This window comes from Centruroides sculpturatus, unplaced genomic scaffold (genome assembly GCF_000671375.1).
Source record: "Centruroides sculpturatus isolate CEXI.00-Female unplaced genomic scaffold, Cexi_2.0 scaffold839, whole genome shotgun sequence".
Lineage (NCBI taxonomy): Eukaryota > Metazoa > Arthropoda > Arachnida > Scorpiones > Buthidae > Centruroides > Centruroides sculpturatus.
Window position 1 is genome coordinate 371,476 of NW_019384978.1, and position 17,885 is coordinate 389,360.

Below are 17,885 nucleotides of genomic sequence, written 5' to 3' on the forward strand. Positions count from 1 at the left end.
ATCAACCCCAGTCCCCAATTGATTCAGATAATCAATGCTCTACTGTACTTAAAAAATTATTTAATTGCTTAATAGCTTTGGTCAGTCTCACTGCACCTTATCATTGTTGACTATTGCTATTCTCATTTACTTGTTTTTAATTAACACCATTGCCATTATTTTTTACATTTAAAAAATCTTATTGTTACTTTTATTTTAATTTAAATATTAAATATTTAACAATAAATTGTTTACAAATTTACTTTGTAGAAGTTGGTTTTATATGAAGGGTGTTTTTTTATTTAACCTTTGATTTTGCAGGAAAAAATGAACAGTGAAGATCAAAACTGTTTTATTTACAGAAGTTAGATACACATTTTAGGCTAAGTGCTAAGTCAAGGCTATACAGTAATGCTTGTCTTCACACTACAGTACAAACATAAGAACTTCTTCAGAAGTCCAAATGGGAAGTGTTTGCTCATCTACAGTACAGCTCAGACTTAGCACCAAGTGATTTCCATCTGTTCATTCACTTGAAGTGGTGGTTAGGAGGTCAGGGATTCCAAACTGATGAGGAGTTGGAAGGCTACCTTGAAGGATTTAGTAAGTTACCTGGAGGCAAACTCTTGGGTGAGAATATAGAAAATGTGGTGCCATGGTATGATAAGTGCCTAAATTGAAATGGCAACAATTATGTAGAGAAGTAGCTGAAAAGTGTGTCTAACTTTTGTAAATAAAGCAGTTTTGATCTTCACTGTTTGCATTTTTCTTTCCCTGACAAATTGGAGGTTGAATAAAAATACCCCTTGTATTAATTAAAGTACAGTTTAAAGAATGGAGCAAATAAATTAAAATAGTAATGAAATTGTCTTTCTCTTTAGTTTTGTTAGCAAAATAGAAGAAAGTAATGTCTGTAAATGATACATTGCTTGGTCAAGCTTGGATATCATTTTAAATTTGTGTAATTATTTTAGTTGTTAAAATTCACTTTATAGTGATGTAAAGAGCTGAAATTTATAGCCTATTGGCATTAGTTATCAAGTAATCTGTCTTAATTAATGATCAAGATTGACTGAATAATCATCCAAAATAATTTTGAAAAGTTAAAATAGTCTCTCCAATAAAAGATTAATATTTATTATTATATATTTATAAACCTGAAAAAATTAATTAGAAAAAGATTGTGATAATATCTATAACATATTTGATGTTTGGAAGAGCTCCCTTCTGGATTGAGATTAGGGTCAAAATATGGTTCTTGGCAGGAAGGACTGTTATAAACCTGTAGAGTAAAAATCAGTGGTAAATAAAATAATTGCAATTAATGTAATTATTATTGATTTTTTTTTTACTAAAAAAATTTCATATGGACGTTACAATAGAGTGCTACAATTTGTAGATTGATTGCTTAGCTCATATTCACTATAGAAGGTTAATGTGTGCTAAAATTGATATTCAGCTTCTAAATAATTTTTTGAAAGTCGTCATAGAGAAGGAATGAAATTAGCCTTTAAAACATGTTAAAATAGGAATGTCTAATGATAATTAAAATATGGGTTTGTGTGTGGAAAACAAGACAACTAAAGGTAAAACATATATGGTTTAGTGGTTTCTGGAAAAATCAATGGAGATGAATGTGTGCAGTGTATAACAGATATTTCACAATTTCTTTAGTAAATTTCAGTAAATTTAGATAAAGAAAAAGGTGTTGGGTGAGGTTATAATTGAAATATAAAATTGACAGGTAATCCTCATCTTTCAAATTGACTTTAAAACACAGATAACCCATGTAAAAAATAATGGTAATGCTTTAGTTCTGTACGAATTAAAGGAAAAAAATATGTCTAATGACTAATTTAATTTTAAGATATAATTTTGTTATAGTACATTATTTTATTTATTCAAGAATTTTTATTTCTAATAGGGGAAGATGAAGACCATATTTTTGCCAAATTTTTCAAAAACTATCGATGTTATGATTTGATACCTATCAGTGCCAAACTGGTTGTATTTGATACACAATTATTAGTAAGTTATGAATATATGCTTTACTTTTATTATTACAAAGGTTGTTCAAGAAAGACTTGCATTGCTTTTTGTTCAGGTCAAAAGAACAAAATTTATTGATTCCCCGTCATTACAAGATGCATGTGCAATAATAAAATCAGTTAATAAAATTGTATTGCCATTAAAAACATTTGATGTTGGAATTGCCAATTGAAATGTTCAAATCTACTAGCAAAGAATTAGAGAAAAGAATGATAAAATTATGGCATCACTTCTCTGTATAAAATTGATTAAGTGATAACTCTAGACAGCCTGCTCCTTTCGTCAAAATGGGATCATTCCAGCATTCTGTCACTGATTAGTGCTATGCAAAATACAGGAAAGTGACAGATTTTAAAAGTAGTAGAGTAATTTTGAAGATCATGCAGAAAGATGTCCTTTTAACTTGATGAACTACTGTGATGCTAGGACAGGTGTATTTCTTTTGATAGGAAGTATTTTGAAAAAGGTCATGATAATATTTAAGTCAGATGAGTGTAATCTAACAAATAAAAAATTATTCATGGCTTTCTCAAACAACCTCATTATTATCGTTGTTGTTGTTTAAGATATATATTGCTTATCTTTTTTTTTTTGTTATTTAAATAAGCATTGCAAATAATTACTTTATTACCTAAATAAAAATAATTTTTTAGATAAGCAAAAATAAATTTAAAGGTAAACAGAATCAAGTCAAGTAAATAGCCAAAGGAAAATGAGAAAAATTGCTAGTGTAATGTTCTTCCATAAATTTCAAAAGCAGTAATATATTTGTCCATTTTTTAATAAAATTTTGAAAACTCATATTTAACTGCAACAGTTGTTATAAGTATACAGTAGAACCTCAATTAACCGGATTGGTCAAAATAAACAAAAATTTTATGAATTTGCTGATTTGCACTTGGCGAATTACGATACTGTTTATGTACATGATGGAATGCATAACTTTTTTTGTTTCAACGATGTCTCACCCAGCACAGTGGTCGTAAACTCTTAAATATATTTTGCGTCATAATAAAAATATAACTTGACATACGTATTTATAAATAATTTATATTCAAATTACATCATTTCTATGACCAAGGGCGGCGTATTGGCAACGTGGGCCACCACCTATGCCTCGCGGTCTGAAGGGCCTCGCGCCTCGAAAGTTTATGCATTACTTAAAAGCCGCAAACGCGACAAAAAAGTTTTACTCGTCATAAAACGATAAATAGTTTGTCAAATTTTTATTCATAAAAATGCAGTTTCAACTGCTTTTTATTTTATAAGATCAGTCTTCTTGCGCCACCAGAGGGCCTTTTAAACAATAGGTAGTCTGTTAGTGCTGGTCAGTAGTAGTCCAAATTCAATATGAACATTTTTCTTGAAAATTTGATCACAATTTAAATACAGTATTTATTTTTAATATTACCGATATGTCGTCGAAAAGAAAACGTGTTGTATTATCATTAAAAGATAAATTAAAGTATTTGTTTCGATTATCTGAATTTTTCCTAATCTGGACTACATTCATCCCCAATTAGTCTGAATAATCGAGGTTCTACTGTATTTATATCTTATATTGAATTTCTACATTGCCAAAAGATATTTATCACAAATAATTATACAAATAGAAAATACTTGTAGATAAAACAGATAAAAATTTGTTCAAAGTAAATTCAGAGTTATAAAGTCTGTGATTTAAAAACGGTTGATTTTTCACATTTTCACAAAGCAAAGTAAAAAGTTCATTTTTCCATATTGTCACAATATCTTTACATTCATCTAAATAATATATGACAATTACAAGATTAAAATGACAAGATCATAACAGAAGTGGACAAGATCCTGAATAGGTGTGAGAATTCTTCAAAGATCTGTTGAGCATTGTAAAAGAAAGCCAAGACACACAAAAGGCACAGGATTTGATCCGTGGAAATAATTGTAGATAAAACAGGCCAAGATGATGTAAACATGTCAGTAGAAGAACTATTGGTTACGAAATAGAGTTTAGTATATCTCAATTGAACTACAAGGCACCAGGAGGTGATGGTATACCTGCTGAATTGTTCAAATTGGAAGGTAAATGTCTTCAAAAGGAAGGCCATAAGCTCTTACTAAATATTTGGAATAATGATGAACTTACAGGCAAATGGAAAGAATCATTTGCCCCAGCCACAAAAATAGAAGCAAAGAGCTATGCAGGGGAATATCATTACTGAAAACAACATACTGTTACAACATACAACATACTTCAACATACTGTTGATGCTTCTTTCCAAATGGCTAACATCTTATATAGAAAATATCTTAGGGGATTATCAGTGTGGGTTTAGACAGAATTGGTCAACTATTGACCAGATATTTACCCTAAGACAGTAGCTGAAAAAGAAGTATGAGTACAAACAGGTACACCAATACACAGATTTCACTAAAGCATATGACATCAATCACATATAACTATGGCAAATAATGGCTGAATTTGAAATAGCTGAGAAATTAATAAAAATGACAAATATATGTATAGAAAAAGACTCAGGGTTGGAAACAAATTGACAGAACTCTTCAAGATAACTACAAGACAGGCAAGGAGACACTCTCTTTCCATGTTGTTTAATCATTACATAACTGCTGAACTTTACTCCTCTCAACTTGAACATATGTATGCTGTGTTAAAACAATGGTATTCTACTGTACCCAATTTGAAACTAATAATAGAATACATACATAAATCACATATGTAAGCCATACATACATAATATACAATTGTGCACAGTAAGAAGAACAATGGCAAATATTGTACACAATTGAACTTTTACCACACTCTGCCTACAGTCCCAATCTTGCATCATCAAATTACTTTTTTCATCAATTGCATACTTTTTACATTGATGATGCTTCCAAAATCTGGAGCAATTTGAGATTACAGTGCAAGAATTTTTTTTGTTCAAATGAAAAATGGTACAAGAGAGTGAATGCAAGAGTTAGCTGAAAGATGGATACAGACTATGGATAACAGTAGTCCATATTTCAAACAATAGAATTAGTTCATGTAGTTTTTATAATAAGTAAATTTCTTCTAGCTAAATGGCTGATAATTTATGGGACATCCTCTGTAAAGATGACTTTATTTTATTGGGATTTATGTGCCATTAAGCAGTACTTTTTGATTATTGATTATGGATTATAGGTAACCCCCGTATAACACGGCACTTCTATAGCACGGATTCGCTCTAACACGGTTCAAGAATTGGTACCATCCCCCCCTATAACACGGTACTTTTATAGCACGGATTCACTCTGACACGGTTCGAGAATTGGATAAAACCCTTGTACAACAGGAAATGTAATAAATTTTTACATACTTAACTAATAATAGTTCACGAAAATTATTTTTCGTAAACTATTAGTACTTAAGTATGTAAATTTTCTCTTCTCGCCTTCTGTCGATACAGGTGGTCCTTCTCGAAACTTGTTTCAATATTGCCAGATCGCGATGCTTCTGCTTCTGATGTTGCCGAATGTTTTTCCCTTATTCCATACTTGCTTTATTCTTCATAAGTGCTTAGCACCATATAAGGAAATTTATAAAGACCTTTTAACTAGAAGCAAGCAATCTAAAATTACATACATTTTGCAAAAGGTAAAGCATGGATCTGAAGATAATGCAGAAAAATGCTCAGAGGATAAGGATAACTTGCCAAAAAGAAAACGCTCTCGGTTAATTAATAGTGTTTTTAGTGATGACGAAGAAAACATTGTTTAATTTATATTAATATGTATCACTTAAAAAAATTTTAATGAAGATATTTATCTTAATTATGAAAATATACTAGCATGTTTTTTAATTTTTGGAACCTAACCCTCCTTTTCGTATTAGTTCTTTGTTTCGTATAACACGGATTCGCATAACACGGCAATTTTTTGGAACGTAACTACCGTGTTATACGGGGGTTACCTGTATATCATTAAATTGAAATAACTGTAAAAATAAAGATCTAATATTTTGTAAAATTTAGGAGTACTGTAGTGTCTCTGTAATCTGACATATATCAGACCATCTGTACTGGATTACAGCAGATTGTTGGATTATTGGATTTTGTATGTATATGCATACTTACTGCACAGTAAAAATTGCCCTTGGTTCACAGGTTATTTTATTGTAATTATCATGATTATGATTGTTTTACCAGTTGCAAGTGCAACAAACAACTAGTGATTGACAGTATATATGTATATCAGTCCTTCTCTGTTCTCTCTGTCATATTCATTGACAAGTTATAATTATAACATGAAAATTTCATTTGCACTACTCTGCTGGGTGTTGGACTGGTAAATGACAGACTATAGAGACCACTGTACTTGTACTAATGATTATATTATTTAATTTTGTCAATTAGATTAATCTTTACTTCTCTATTTAATTTCAGGTGAAAAAAGCATTTTTTGCTCTTGTACAAAATGGTAAGCATTTAATTTCTGATAATTTGAGTAATGAAAAAAATTTTAAGCATAATTTTTGTAAATATTGATTTTAATGAGATTGAACTAAGATTATTNGTTAGGCTGCTGTTATGTTATGCAGTGTACCAGTTTATAAATTAGTGCAAATTGTTTTTAGGCAAAATTTAGTACCAGTTTATAAATCAATTTTTTAAGCCTACAAAATATTGCTCACAAACTAGTGTTAATTTACAAAGTAAATGTAAATGCAAACTTTAATTAATTTAGAGTGGGAAACAAATGAAATAGTGCTGTTAATAACGGGTTGTGCACAACTTAATTCTATTTTTTTCAAATATTTTCATCTAAAACTGTTGTTTGTAGAATTTAAGTTATTTAGCACAGAGATTAATGTACTAAAAATTCAGAATAAATGAAAACTATACCACATTCTGTTTCCAATAGTTGATGCTTTAAGTATCACTGATGTAAATGGCAGAGCATAAGTAAAGGTATACAACATTGTTTCTACTCTCATATACTGTTTGTAATGGTATTGTCATTGCTGTGTAAACTATAATCAGACCCACAAAAAGTCATTCTCTACAAAGTTGCACCTTTTAAATCACTCAGAATAGTTGGTTCTAGCTTGGGACTATATAAGTCAATAATTCTAACCTCATATTTCTGTAAAGTCTAAAGTTAAAATTTTTGTTAGTCTCATATATACAATGCTATATGAAATCACATTTTATGACATTAACTAGCATCATTAAATTGCATTAGTGTTGATTCTGTTTTTTTAACACCCATAAGCCATATCTTAATGTGATTATAAATACATTTTTAGCCACAGTTTGTAAAAATAGTCTTTATAACTATTATTTTATTAGATAATCATACTGCTATTTCAGATACAGAAAAAAGAGCAATATTTAAGCACATAATGTTATATTATGAGTAAAAGATTACTTTAAAGAAGGATATATCTGAAGCACATCTCAATTGTAAAAAATTGCAGCTTAGACAACAGATGATTTTAAATCTTGGCTTCCATCCATCATTTTACAATATGCAAAATTTTAAAGTAATTTATTAATAATTCAAACATAAGTAAATTTGAAACAAATATAGCTTATATCTCAAGATTTATTGTTTCAGAAACAAAAATTTAACAACAATTAATGACTTATGGTCATTAAGAAAGGAAAAGATTACCTAAAAAATTGAATGTTCAAAACAATATTGCTTAAAACTATGAAACTTTTATTTTATTTCTATTGATTTGACAATTATTATTTAATATGTGATTATACCATGGGGAAGTGTTATATCTAAGTCAAACTACAGCTTCATGTTTTTTTATTCTTGTTTCTAATAAATGGCCTGTTTCACCAATATAAGTTTTCAAATTATAACAGTTACATTCCACTCTATAAACTGTTCCTACATTTTTAAGATTGTTTATTTTATTGTTATGTTGTTTATTAATGTTATTATAAATGTGTGATATTTTGTTGGTGAAATATGAGGCTAAACTCATATTATCTTTTTTAAGGATCTTATTACAACTCTTGAAAATCTTTTTTATGTAGAAGAAGGTTTTATATTTTTTGTCTATTTTGTATTATATCTGTTTTTCCAGTATTGTTTATGCCATGTATTTAATTTCAATTTAGGATAGTCATTAAGTATAAATGTAGTTTCAAACTCCTTCAGTTTAATTTCTTGATATTTATTATCTGATATCCTTGTATATATGTTTTTTAATTCCATAATATAAGTATTCTTTTCATATTTTTCAGAGTATATGAATAGTAGTTGATAGAATTTTAGAAAGTTTAAATTTTTAATAAAAAATTTATTGTTATATTTAATAGGAATGCTAACCATAACAGATTTCATCAATATTTTAAGAACATATTATAAATCTCCATTGGTAAGTTTTCCTTTTGATTAAATTTTGTTTGGCATCATTAAAATTTGTATTTTATATAGTAATCATATGAATGTTTAAAAGTGAATTTGATTTTTAGGTACATATGGATGAATTAGAAGAACATAAAATTGAGACATGGAGAGGTAATATTTTTGTAAAGTTTTAAAATCTTTATAAATATCAGGGTGCAAAATATGTTTGACTGCACAAAGGAAGTTTGGTGGAAATTAAAGCAATCTTGGGAAAATTTGTGGTAGAAAAGTAGTAATAATAGCAATAGCTGCAAAAACATTACAATAAAATGGAGTAGCATCTTGGCTAAGTCTATAGATATTAATTGGAGAAATTTGCCAAAATTCAGGGAAATCCTATATTTTAAAAGTGAAATTAGAATGCACAATATTTAAATAAGTTAAAAATAAGAATATTAGATGTGCACAGACATTGTGTGAGGCATTTGTCATAGTGAGGCAGTGTTGGCTGTAGTGTCTGGTGTGCATTTGAGTGATGTGTCCCCAACTCTATACACTATTGATCTTTGTGGACTTCAATGTTTGAGAATTTGATTATTCATGATCAGAAATTTATACACCAAAATATCAACTTTTGAGAAATTGGAGATACCATCTCCAGTTTACAGTAGTATGTAACCCATGTGAATTGGATGCTCAAGCAGGTGCAACACTAAAAGATCACCGCACTTACTTATTTGTATGGGATCTGTCATAAATTGTGTTACTGTTTTTTTTTCCTTTTCTTTTGAGTTAAATAAAATGACTTTTGTGCACTATAAACCAATATACAGTATATTTATTTAATAAAGCCATTCATTTTTTTTTGAAATTTTTTTAAAACAGTAGTAATATTGTAAAGTTTTGGAAGGAATTATAAATTTAACATTGAAAATGGAATTCAATGTTAAATTAAGATTACTTGGTTCCAATTATTTATGAACATGGGGGAATTTGTGTAGTATATAGCAGATTTCTGATAGTGAGGGATGATGAGAGAGAGTGCTATTTTGATACTTTGTTTATCACTTCAGATATTTATTACATTGCTTCCTACTTAAACAGCTATGTGCATGCAGTAGGGATAAGTTGGTCTCAGTTACTGAACCATAGTTTTGATTTTTACCAAAATAACACTAAAACTTTCTGGGCAGCAATTATATGAGATAAAGGAATGATCTTGACCCAGCACTATCCCATAACTTTCTTGTAACCTTTGGTCTAAACATGTCTGCTTGTATTTCCTATGACCATCATCCTTTTGTAAGAAATATACTTCAAGCTCATTAAAATTTTGTCAAGAGGTACTCAAAATTTGAAATCAATATCAAAATTTTTTTAACTTTTATCAAATTTTTTTTGTCATTTTTTTTCCGTTTAAAGTTATTACTATTATTATTAAATAATTTAATGTTTAGTTCTCTTAAAATATAAATACACTTAAGTAAATAAGTATAAACATCAAATTATTGTGGATTAATGCACTTTTTAATGTGTAGAAATTTGCACATTTTTTGGAATGTCATAAATGAAACAAAAACTAAATGTTCATTGCACACATCATCATCATATTTTTGTCAAAGGACAGAAAACAATAAACAGAATTAAAACAAACCATTACCCAATTAGAATTGAAGATGCATTTTTCAAATGGTGCAATTATAAATAAAGGCAAAAAATATTGGTTTTTGCATTTGTATACATATTTAAATTATGAAAATCAAATCTATATTAACAAATTCTTACTTATTATATATCAAATTAAATTGAAAAAAAAAATATGGTTTTTATGACTAGCCTATATTAAAGTTGTTCATTTTCAAACAGGCAGTATTTTTAAAAAGGTCAACAAAGGTCTGTCCACAGAAATATGACACCTAAAGGATCGGTCCTGAAAGTGTTAAAAGGAAACAAAAAAGAAATTTTTTTTTTTTTGAAATGACTACATCTTTTTATTTTTTAAAGAAAATTTCATCATCCAGTGAAAATTTAAAATTAATAAAATTGTTTTTATTTCAAAACTCTTTTCAATACTATTTAATGGGTAAAATTTCATGTCAGCTTGAATTAATATGCATGACCAACATTGTAAAGAAATTTTACATGTTTGAATGCTAAAAAATCTGCTAATTAGAACCTTGTGTTAAAAATTCTAATTAGGTACCTTGTGGTATTAGTAATGATGCCTGTCACATTTGATTCTAATTTTATTACCATTAATCAGGCCTTGGAGTCACTCACTTTTCTCACTTGTACTCACTTTTTTGAAGTATCCTCACTTTTCTCACCTTTCAGGTCATTTTTCTCACTTTTTTGATCATTTCCACGTGCTCAATTAAGATGTGGGACCAATCAAAAATAATTTTAAAACCAAATGATCTGCGAAATTATCGAACTATCAGACTAGAATTTTCTGGAAGAAAATACTCGGACCTGAGCAGGACTCAAAATCGCAACTTTTGCTTAATGTTGTTAGGTTATAGGATACAAATTCCTTTCATGTATGTAGGTCTTTCATGCACTTAAAAAATACCTCTCGTTACAAATTCAGAAGCCAAAATTGAGTCAATATCAATTAAAGTTATGTACACATGCCATATTGTCATTATTAACCAAAATCTAGTTCTTCAAAGTTGCATTTCTATCTATGGCAATTAAAAATAAGTATTTTAAGCATTCCTATGTTTTTGGCTGTTTTCTAAGAAAATCTTTGTAGAGAAAAAACACGCTATGCCAAGGGATTAATCTCTCAAGCTGACAACACTGCTGCCGCTTCTAAATTTAAAATATATTATAATTATTAAAATTAACATGAGACAGTGGCATAACCTCCTACTTCTAGACAAATTATTTCATTTTTGACCATTTAATTATTTTTGTTATAGCCCAATAATTTGGCAAATCATTTGGTTTTAATTAACAATTGGGTTATGGAGTTGTCATTTACAAGAATATTTTTTACTTTATATATCTTTAAATAATTTCATAAACTTGAGTTAAATAGAATAAAGTTATTTTAATGATTTCATAGCATGTTGTTAACATTTAATTACGTCTATATATTCCTAAATGTATGTATAAATTGACTACAAGTATAATTATTCTGGGTAGTAAGTATTATAAGTATTTATAGTTTACTGGAAATACAGTAGCTTCTTGTTATATCACGCTTGTCGGGAGACAGAAAAAAGTACGATATAACTGAGTAGTAATATAACTGAGTAGTAAAAATTCTGAGCTTATACTAAACAGATTATACATGCTATGCAATCAGCTTAGTTTTTAATACTGAACTTTATTCTTGGTTATATTGTATTAATTGACATTTACATAAACATTGATACCACCAACGCACATATAGCATTATTTCTTTAACAATGACATATAAAGACAAATACTATCGATATAAAAATGAAATATCACTTGCGATTTTATTATACAGTATTTAATAAGCGATTTATTGTGAAAATAAATCGCTTATTAATAGAACCATCAAACCTTTTAAAATTACAGAGAGTAAAAATTCTCTAAAAAACAAAATAAAGTTAGTTCTGTATAAAAACTTTCTGTTCAGAATTAAAGAAATCTTTCTTACACATTATGCAGTGAATTCGAAATTTCACACCTTTATGTGAATTGATGCAATACCTTCAATTTTCATAAAGGTGTAAAATTTCAAATTGACAGAAACTTGTAAATAAGGAGATGGTACTTAAAACTAATAAATAAACAATTTTTAATATCAAAACGAAACAAATGACAATTGATATATCTATCTGTTTTGCATATATAGATCTTGATGAATTTATTGTTTCACCTTCAGTGGTAGTTTTAAGGATAATGATAGAAATATGAATACTGTATTTTGTTGCAAATAGAAATTCAATGGCAGTTGGTATTTTAAAATTTGGAGGACCCCCCAAAAAAAAAATATCCAAATTCACGATATAACACGATATAAGTGGCTATTATATATACAGAAATTTTTAAAATGTATTTAACCATAACAGAATAAAAAGAGAAAAAAAAACTTTTACTGCTATTTTGCTGAGTTTTCCTTCCATGCTTTTGCTTAGTTTTGTCACTATTACACTCACTTTTTACTCACTGTTTCTGTATTTCAACTCACTTTTCCCACTTTTTTGGAGGGAAAATGGCACTCTGAGGCCTGCATTAATCAACATATTACATTAAGTTTATGATCATGTATGCTATCTTGTGATGATGTATACTTAAAGCATTCTTTTAATCTAAAAAAAACTTAAATTAATTTATCATTTTTAGTGTTGTGTGGCAAATTATATTATGTGTCTATTTAAAGAATTGCATATTTTAATTAAAATATTTCAAACCACATATTAATTATTAACTCCGTCATAATATGTTTTTCTACTAACGTGCAACAATTTTGTATGTAAAATCTATATTCTGATAAAATTTTGTGTCTTGAAAATATTCTGCATCCTTGATAAATTATTAGTAGTAGTACAATATTAGTAATTGACATCATCTTTGATTTCTCTTATATCAGTTTATGTTCTCTTAATATATATTAAATGACAATATGAATTTGTAGTATGTGTAATTTATTTTTCATTGAATAAAATATTAAAATCTTTTCAATAAAATTTTCCTGTTAGATGTATTTGATTAATTGGAAGAATTAATTTAATATGATATAATAATAATTACTAATAAAATATTTTTAATGAAAACATGTAGTATATTAGGATTATAACAATCTTAATATACTACATGTGAATTTTTTTCCTGTACAAAATGCCAAATATGAGTAAAAAATGAGTCATGAGAACTATATCAATAAGTTTATACTTGCTTAATAAATTTATAAAATTTATATTTATTTATTAGATTAATTTTTAATATCAAACAAAATGCAATTGTTTGTAATTAATAATTTATGATGATTAAAATGGCATACTTTTAAAGTAATATTTCTAATTTACAATACAGAAATTAATGTTTTGACTATTCCTAAGGAAGATGATCTATTTTAATCACTTGTTTAACTTTTTCAATCAAATTATTTTATTAATTACTAAGTAAACAATATAATAATTATTTATTTCATTGAGTTTTTTTACATGAATTATTATTCAAACCTTGTTTAGTGTTTATCATATATAAAAAATTGATATTAATGAAAAGAAGAATAAAGTTTTGTTATGAATTTTCAGATGTACTAAAAGAAAAAGCAAGATCTCTAGTCAGCATTGAACCTGATGCAAGGTATTTATTTATTTTGTGATTTAGCATAATCAGATAACTTTGTTTGTGTTTAAATATATTGAATTTTCTATCATGCAGATATCAAATGAATCAAATTATATTATTTTCTTGGTTGTTTTATGTAATATAGAGAAAGTTTGGCAGTTGGTCAAAAAATTACTCCCTGCAACATTTTTACATTTTTGGACTGGAATTTACTTGCATTTCTTGATATGTCAAGAAATGCAAATAAATCTGGATTCCCCCCACATGTATGTATGATAGTGTATGTGTGGAAGCAGAAATTTGTTTAACCATTTTGAAGCTTAATAACTCCAGTGTCTTTTGTCAAAACTTTCTGAAATTATACAAGGAGGTTTCTTTATTAGGAGATTGATGCTATTAAATTATGGTGGTATAAAAGTCAAGAGGTGGGGGAAATAGTCATGTATCATATCTTGAGTAGGATCAGATTTAATGAAGATTTTACTTATTATTAGTATTTACTTTTTTTTTTTTTTTATAAAACTCATCTCTAGTTTCAAAATTAAGCTTTGTGCCATTTTATAATAATTAATCATATAAAATGTTTTTAACATATAACAAATGGCACTACCACTACTTTAAATTTTTTTGCTGGGAAAGTTATGCAATTCATTGTTGGATTTTTATAAATTTTACTGTTTCCTCATATCCCTTGATTTTATTTTTTAGATATACTATTAATTCATTCTTTATGTAGATTTTTGTAATAGTTCAGATAAAATTTAATTCTTAATTAAAACATTTTGTTTGAACAAATTAGCTAAATTTCAGAATTAATAATATATTTTAATTTAGAATTTTTCTAAATTTACTTAATTGTATTTATCAGCCTTTTTGAAGCCATTAAGACACTTATCCACAGTAAAGTCCATAGGCTTCCAGTCATTAATCCAAATACAGGAAATGTGTTGTATATCTTAACACACAAACGTATACTCAGGTTTTTATTTCTCTATGTAAGTAGTAATTGTTTTAATATTTATATATATTTTTTTATACGAATAAATTTTATATGTAATTAAATTTATAATAGTTTCATAAAGATTAATAATAGGAAATTTTTTAATAAATATGTTTAGGATTTATTTGAACAATTTAAAATTTAAACTCTTTATTTAGTGTAATGTTATGATGTAACATATTCTGTCTTATGATGTTGGTTTTAACATCATAAGACAGTTAAATCATCAACAGTTAAGAATAGTTATAGAATAGAATAGTAGGAATTGAATAGAATAGTTGTAAACTATTGAAAGTGCTGGAAATTTTTGAATAAAATGTTTGGTTAACATTGTAAGACAGAACAAGTTACATCATAATAGTACATTAGATTATTATTTAGCATGAGGTTCAATTAACTTTCTAGTCTTTATTTAATGTTATGCTATCATAAAGCTTAAATTTTTTATAATAATTGTCTTCATTGATTTCTGAATATACAGTCGACCCCCCCCCTAAAACACTGTTGATTATTCCGTTTTATATGAATTCCATGTTGTACGAGTCACTTAGATTTTACAAANGATAATTCCGTTTTATATGAATTCCATGTTGTACGAGTCACTTAGATTTTACAAATACGTGTGCCGGGCTGTGAACGGCTCACGTATTTGTAAAATCTAATTGACTCGTACAACATGGAATTCATATAAAACGGAATAATCAACAGTGTTATAGAGGGGGTCGACTGTAGTATGGGCATACTAATCTGAACTAATTGAGACTTCTGATAGTTTCAAATTATTGAAAAGTTCAGATTAATGTGAATATGATAGTAAGGATATGATGCTTATGTTTTGAGGTCATCTTTTGTTTTGTAAGATACTTTACAACAATAGATAGAGATTAAAATTATTAAATTAAACAGGGATGTAGACATAATAAGCAGGAATGCTCATTATGTGTGACTTATGTTTACAAATGAGCTGCAAATGTACAGTTGACAAGTCCATTATTTTAGTTAGGGGAATGGTAGAAGCTGTATGGATTACAAGTGGTTTATGTGACGAGGGGTTTAGATTAGCATGACTATACTGTATATGAAGATTTGTAATAATAATAATAATAATAATGTAATAAATACATTGTCATGTTTGTTAATTCTAAGCGTGATCATGGATCTGAAAAGTTTCTAGTTAAAGTTATTGTTTTGATCTACCAAAAATGAAATTAAAAATTAATAATAATAATAAATATTTTGTTAATAATAGACATTTTTATTCTATAATTTTATTAACAAATACCTTCAAAAAGAAGAACTTGTAAGTTTTATGTACATAAATATGCTTAAGAAAACAGCATATGGCTACTGTGGCAGTGTGGATGGTGGTTAGGAAGAAATCCACCAAATGTTTTACTAGCAATACAACCATAGATCACAAAAATTAGAAAACTTTACCAACAGTAAAAAAATTTATCATCAGAGTTTATTATACAATTACAAAACTTCTATTTATGTTATGTCCATTTCAACAATTATAAAGTAAATGATTACAAAAGCTACCCAAATCTTACACTTATACAAAATAAAAGATTATTGACCAAAGGCTAACCTTTTATACATAAGTCTTATTCCATAAATAGTTCTTGAACACACATCAAACAAGTAACAAAACAAATATATAAATACACAAATCCTCAGGCAAATTTGAATAATAACTTTAAATTTCATATTTTAAAATTTAAGATATTTAATTAATTTATTAATTAATTAGTCTTATATTTATTGTGACATTAAAAATTGCGGCTTTGGCATTGTGACAATAATCTTTTAATTTAAAAGAAGTCATGTGACTTCTAGTCTGGACAGGAAGTTCATATATAGTTAATTGGAATCTCTAGCCCCTAAGCTTTCCATATTTGGTCTGAATTTTAATGTCTTGTTCCTGCACATTATACTTCTGATAACATTGCTGGTCATCTAACTCCATTTTTTAGAAAATTTTGAATTGAAATCGCAATTCCAGTTCGGACCAGAAGTTCCTACATAGTCAATTGGGTGTAAGCTTTCCATATCTGTTCTCATTTTAATCTATCTAATTCTATTCTCAAGATTAATATAAAGGACAGACAGATGGATAACAGTGAATGTATAGATCTGCAATTGAAAATTGAAGGCCAACAAGGAATTTCTCAAATCATTACTTAAACCTGCTTTGGTTCTAAATTTATATTAACTATGTTAAACAGAATAAATTATGAATACAGTGGGTGATCAGTTAATGAACATAATTTGTTCTAAGACTGTTTACTACCTGAATTGTTCGTTAATTGATTATTGATTTACCATAGGTTTTTTATGGGAATTTTGATTAATTTGTTCTGGAGACCTCAAAAAAAAAAAAAAAAATATATATATATACATGTAAAATGTAAATAAACATTGTAAGAAAGTGTGTATATATATATACAGTCTTGCATTATCAGTTATGTTGTTTTTCTGTTTGTGGGAGGTTAAAGAATGTGTCCAATTTTACTTGCTTCTCTCTTCAGGATTTTTCAGAAGTAATCAATAGCATTGTCATTGTAGAGATCCTCAAGCCTATAACCTCAACCTGGTTTGGATGCCATTTGGATGACCATTGTTCTGACATCCTCTCACTTCTTCAAAAGATCTTTAGTAGCAGATGTCGATATTGGTCCTCTTTCATCATCGTCTTTTTCAAAAGAAACATCTTGCTGAGTTTCTTTGTGTTCTTTATTTAAGTATTCTTGGAGTTCTTCTGTTGTCACATCAGTTTCAGGTTCCATTATGAGCTCTTCACTGCTCTTTATTTCTCAGAAGTGATTTTCATTACTCCTTTAGCCTCTTGAGACTTCTTGATATATCTTTCATAGCTAAGATTTTGCCTACTGTAGACCTGTTGAAGCCATACGTCCTAGCATCAACAGACATCTTCTGTCCACTTTGTATCTTGGCTATTATCTCTTGGTTTCTATGGTGAGCACAGTTCTTGATATGCCTCTTTTTAGACTCCATAATATTATCAGTTTTTTTTTTAAATAAAAAGTCCAGAAAAGTACTTACAAAATTCAGAGAACAGAAATCAACTAGTGCACAAAAAGCTATGCAAATTCGAGGCCCAGATGAAATTCGAAATTTGGTATTAAAATATTAACGAATATCTGATGGGGCAGTTAAACTCTCACCTTTCATAAATTAGAACCAATGCAAAACTTAATGAGTATCCACCTGACAGTCTTGTGAAGAC

The 17,885-nt window shown here is 27.9% G+C and overlaps 1 protein-coding gene across 1 annotated transcript in view; it reads left to right on the forward strand.

Moving 5' to 3' along the window:
- LOC111632718 overlaps nt 1–15,118 on the forward strand; it is a 120,486-nt gene extending 105,368 nt beyond the window's left edge. Inside the window, exons 5-10 of the mRNA XM_023377225.1 lie at nt 1,904–2,007; nt 6,438–6,475; nt 8,287–8,389; nt 8,487–8,532; nt 13,599–13,650; nt 14,504–15,118. Of these exons, the coding sequence (XP_023232993.1) occupies nt 1,904–2,007; nt 6,438–6,475; nt 8,287–8,389; nt 8,487–8,532; nt 13,599–13,650; nt 14,504–14,696 (536 nt within the window). The 3' untranslated portion in view covers nt 14,697–15,118. The remainder of the gene's footprint in view (nt 1–1,903; nt 2,008–6,437; nt 6,476–8,286; nt 8,390–8,486; nt 8,533–13,598; nt 13,651–14,503) is intronic.
- The last annotated feature ends 2,767 nt before the right edge of the window (nt 15,119–17,885 follow it).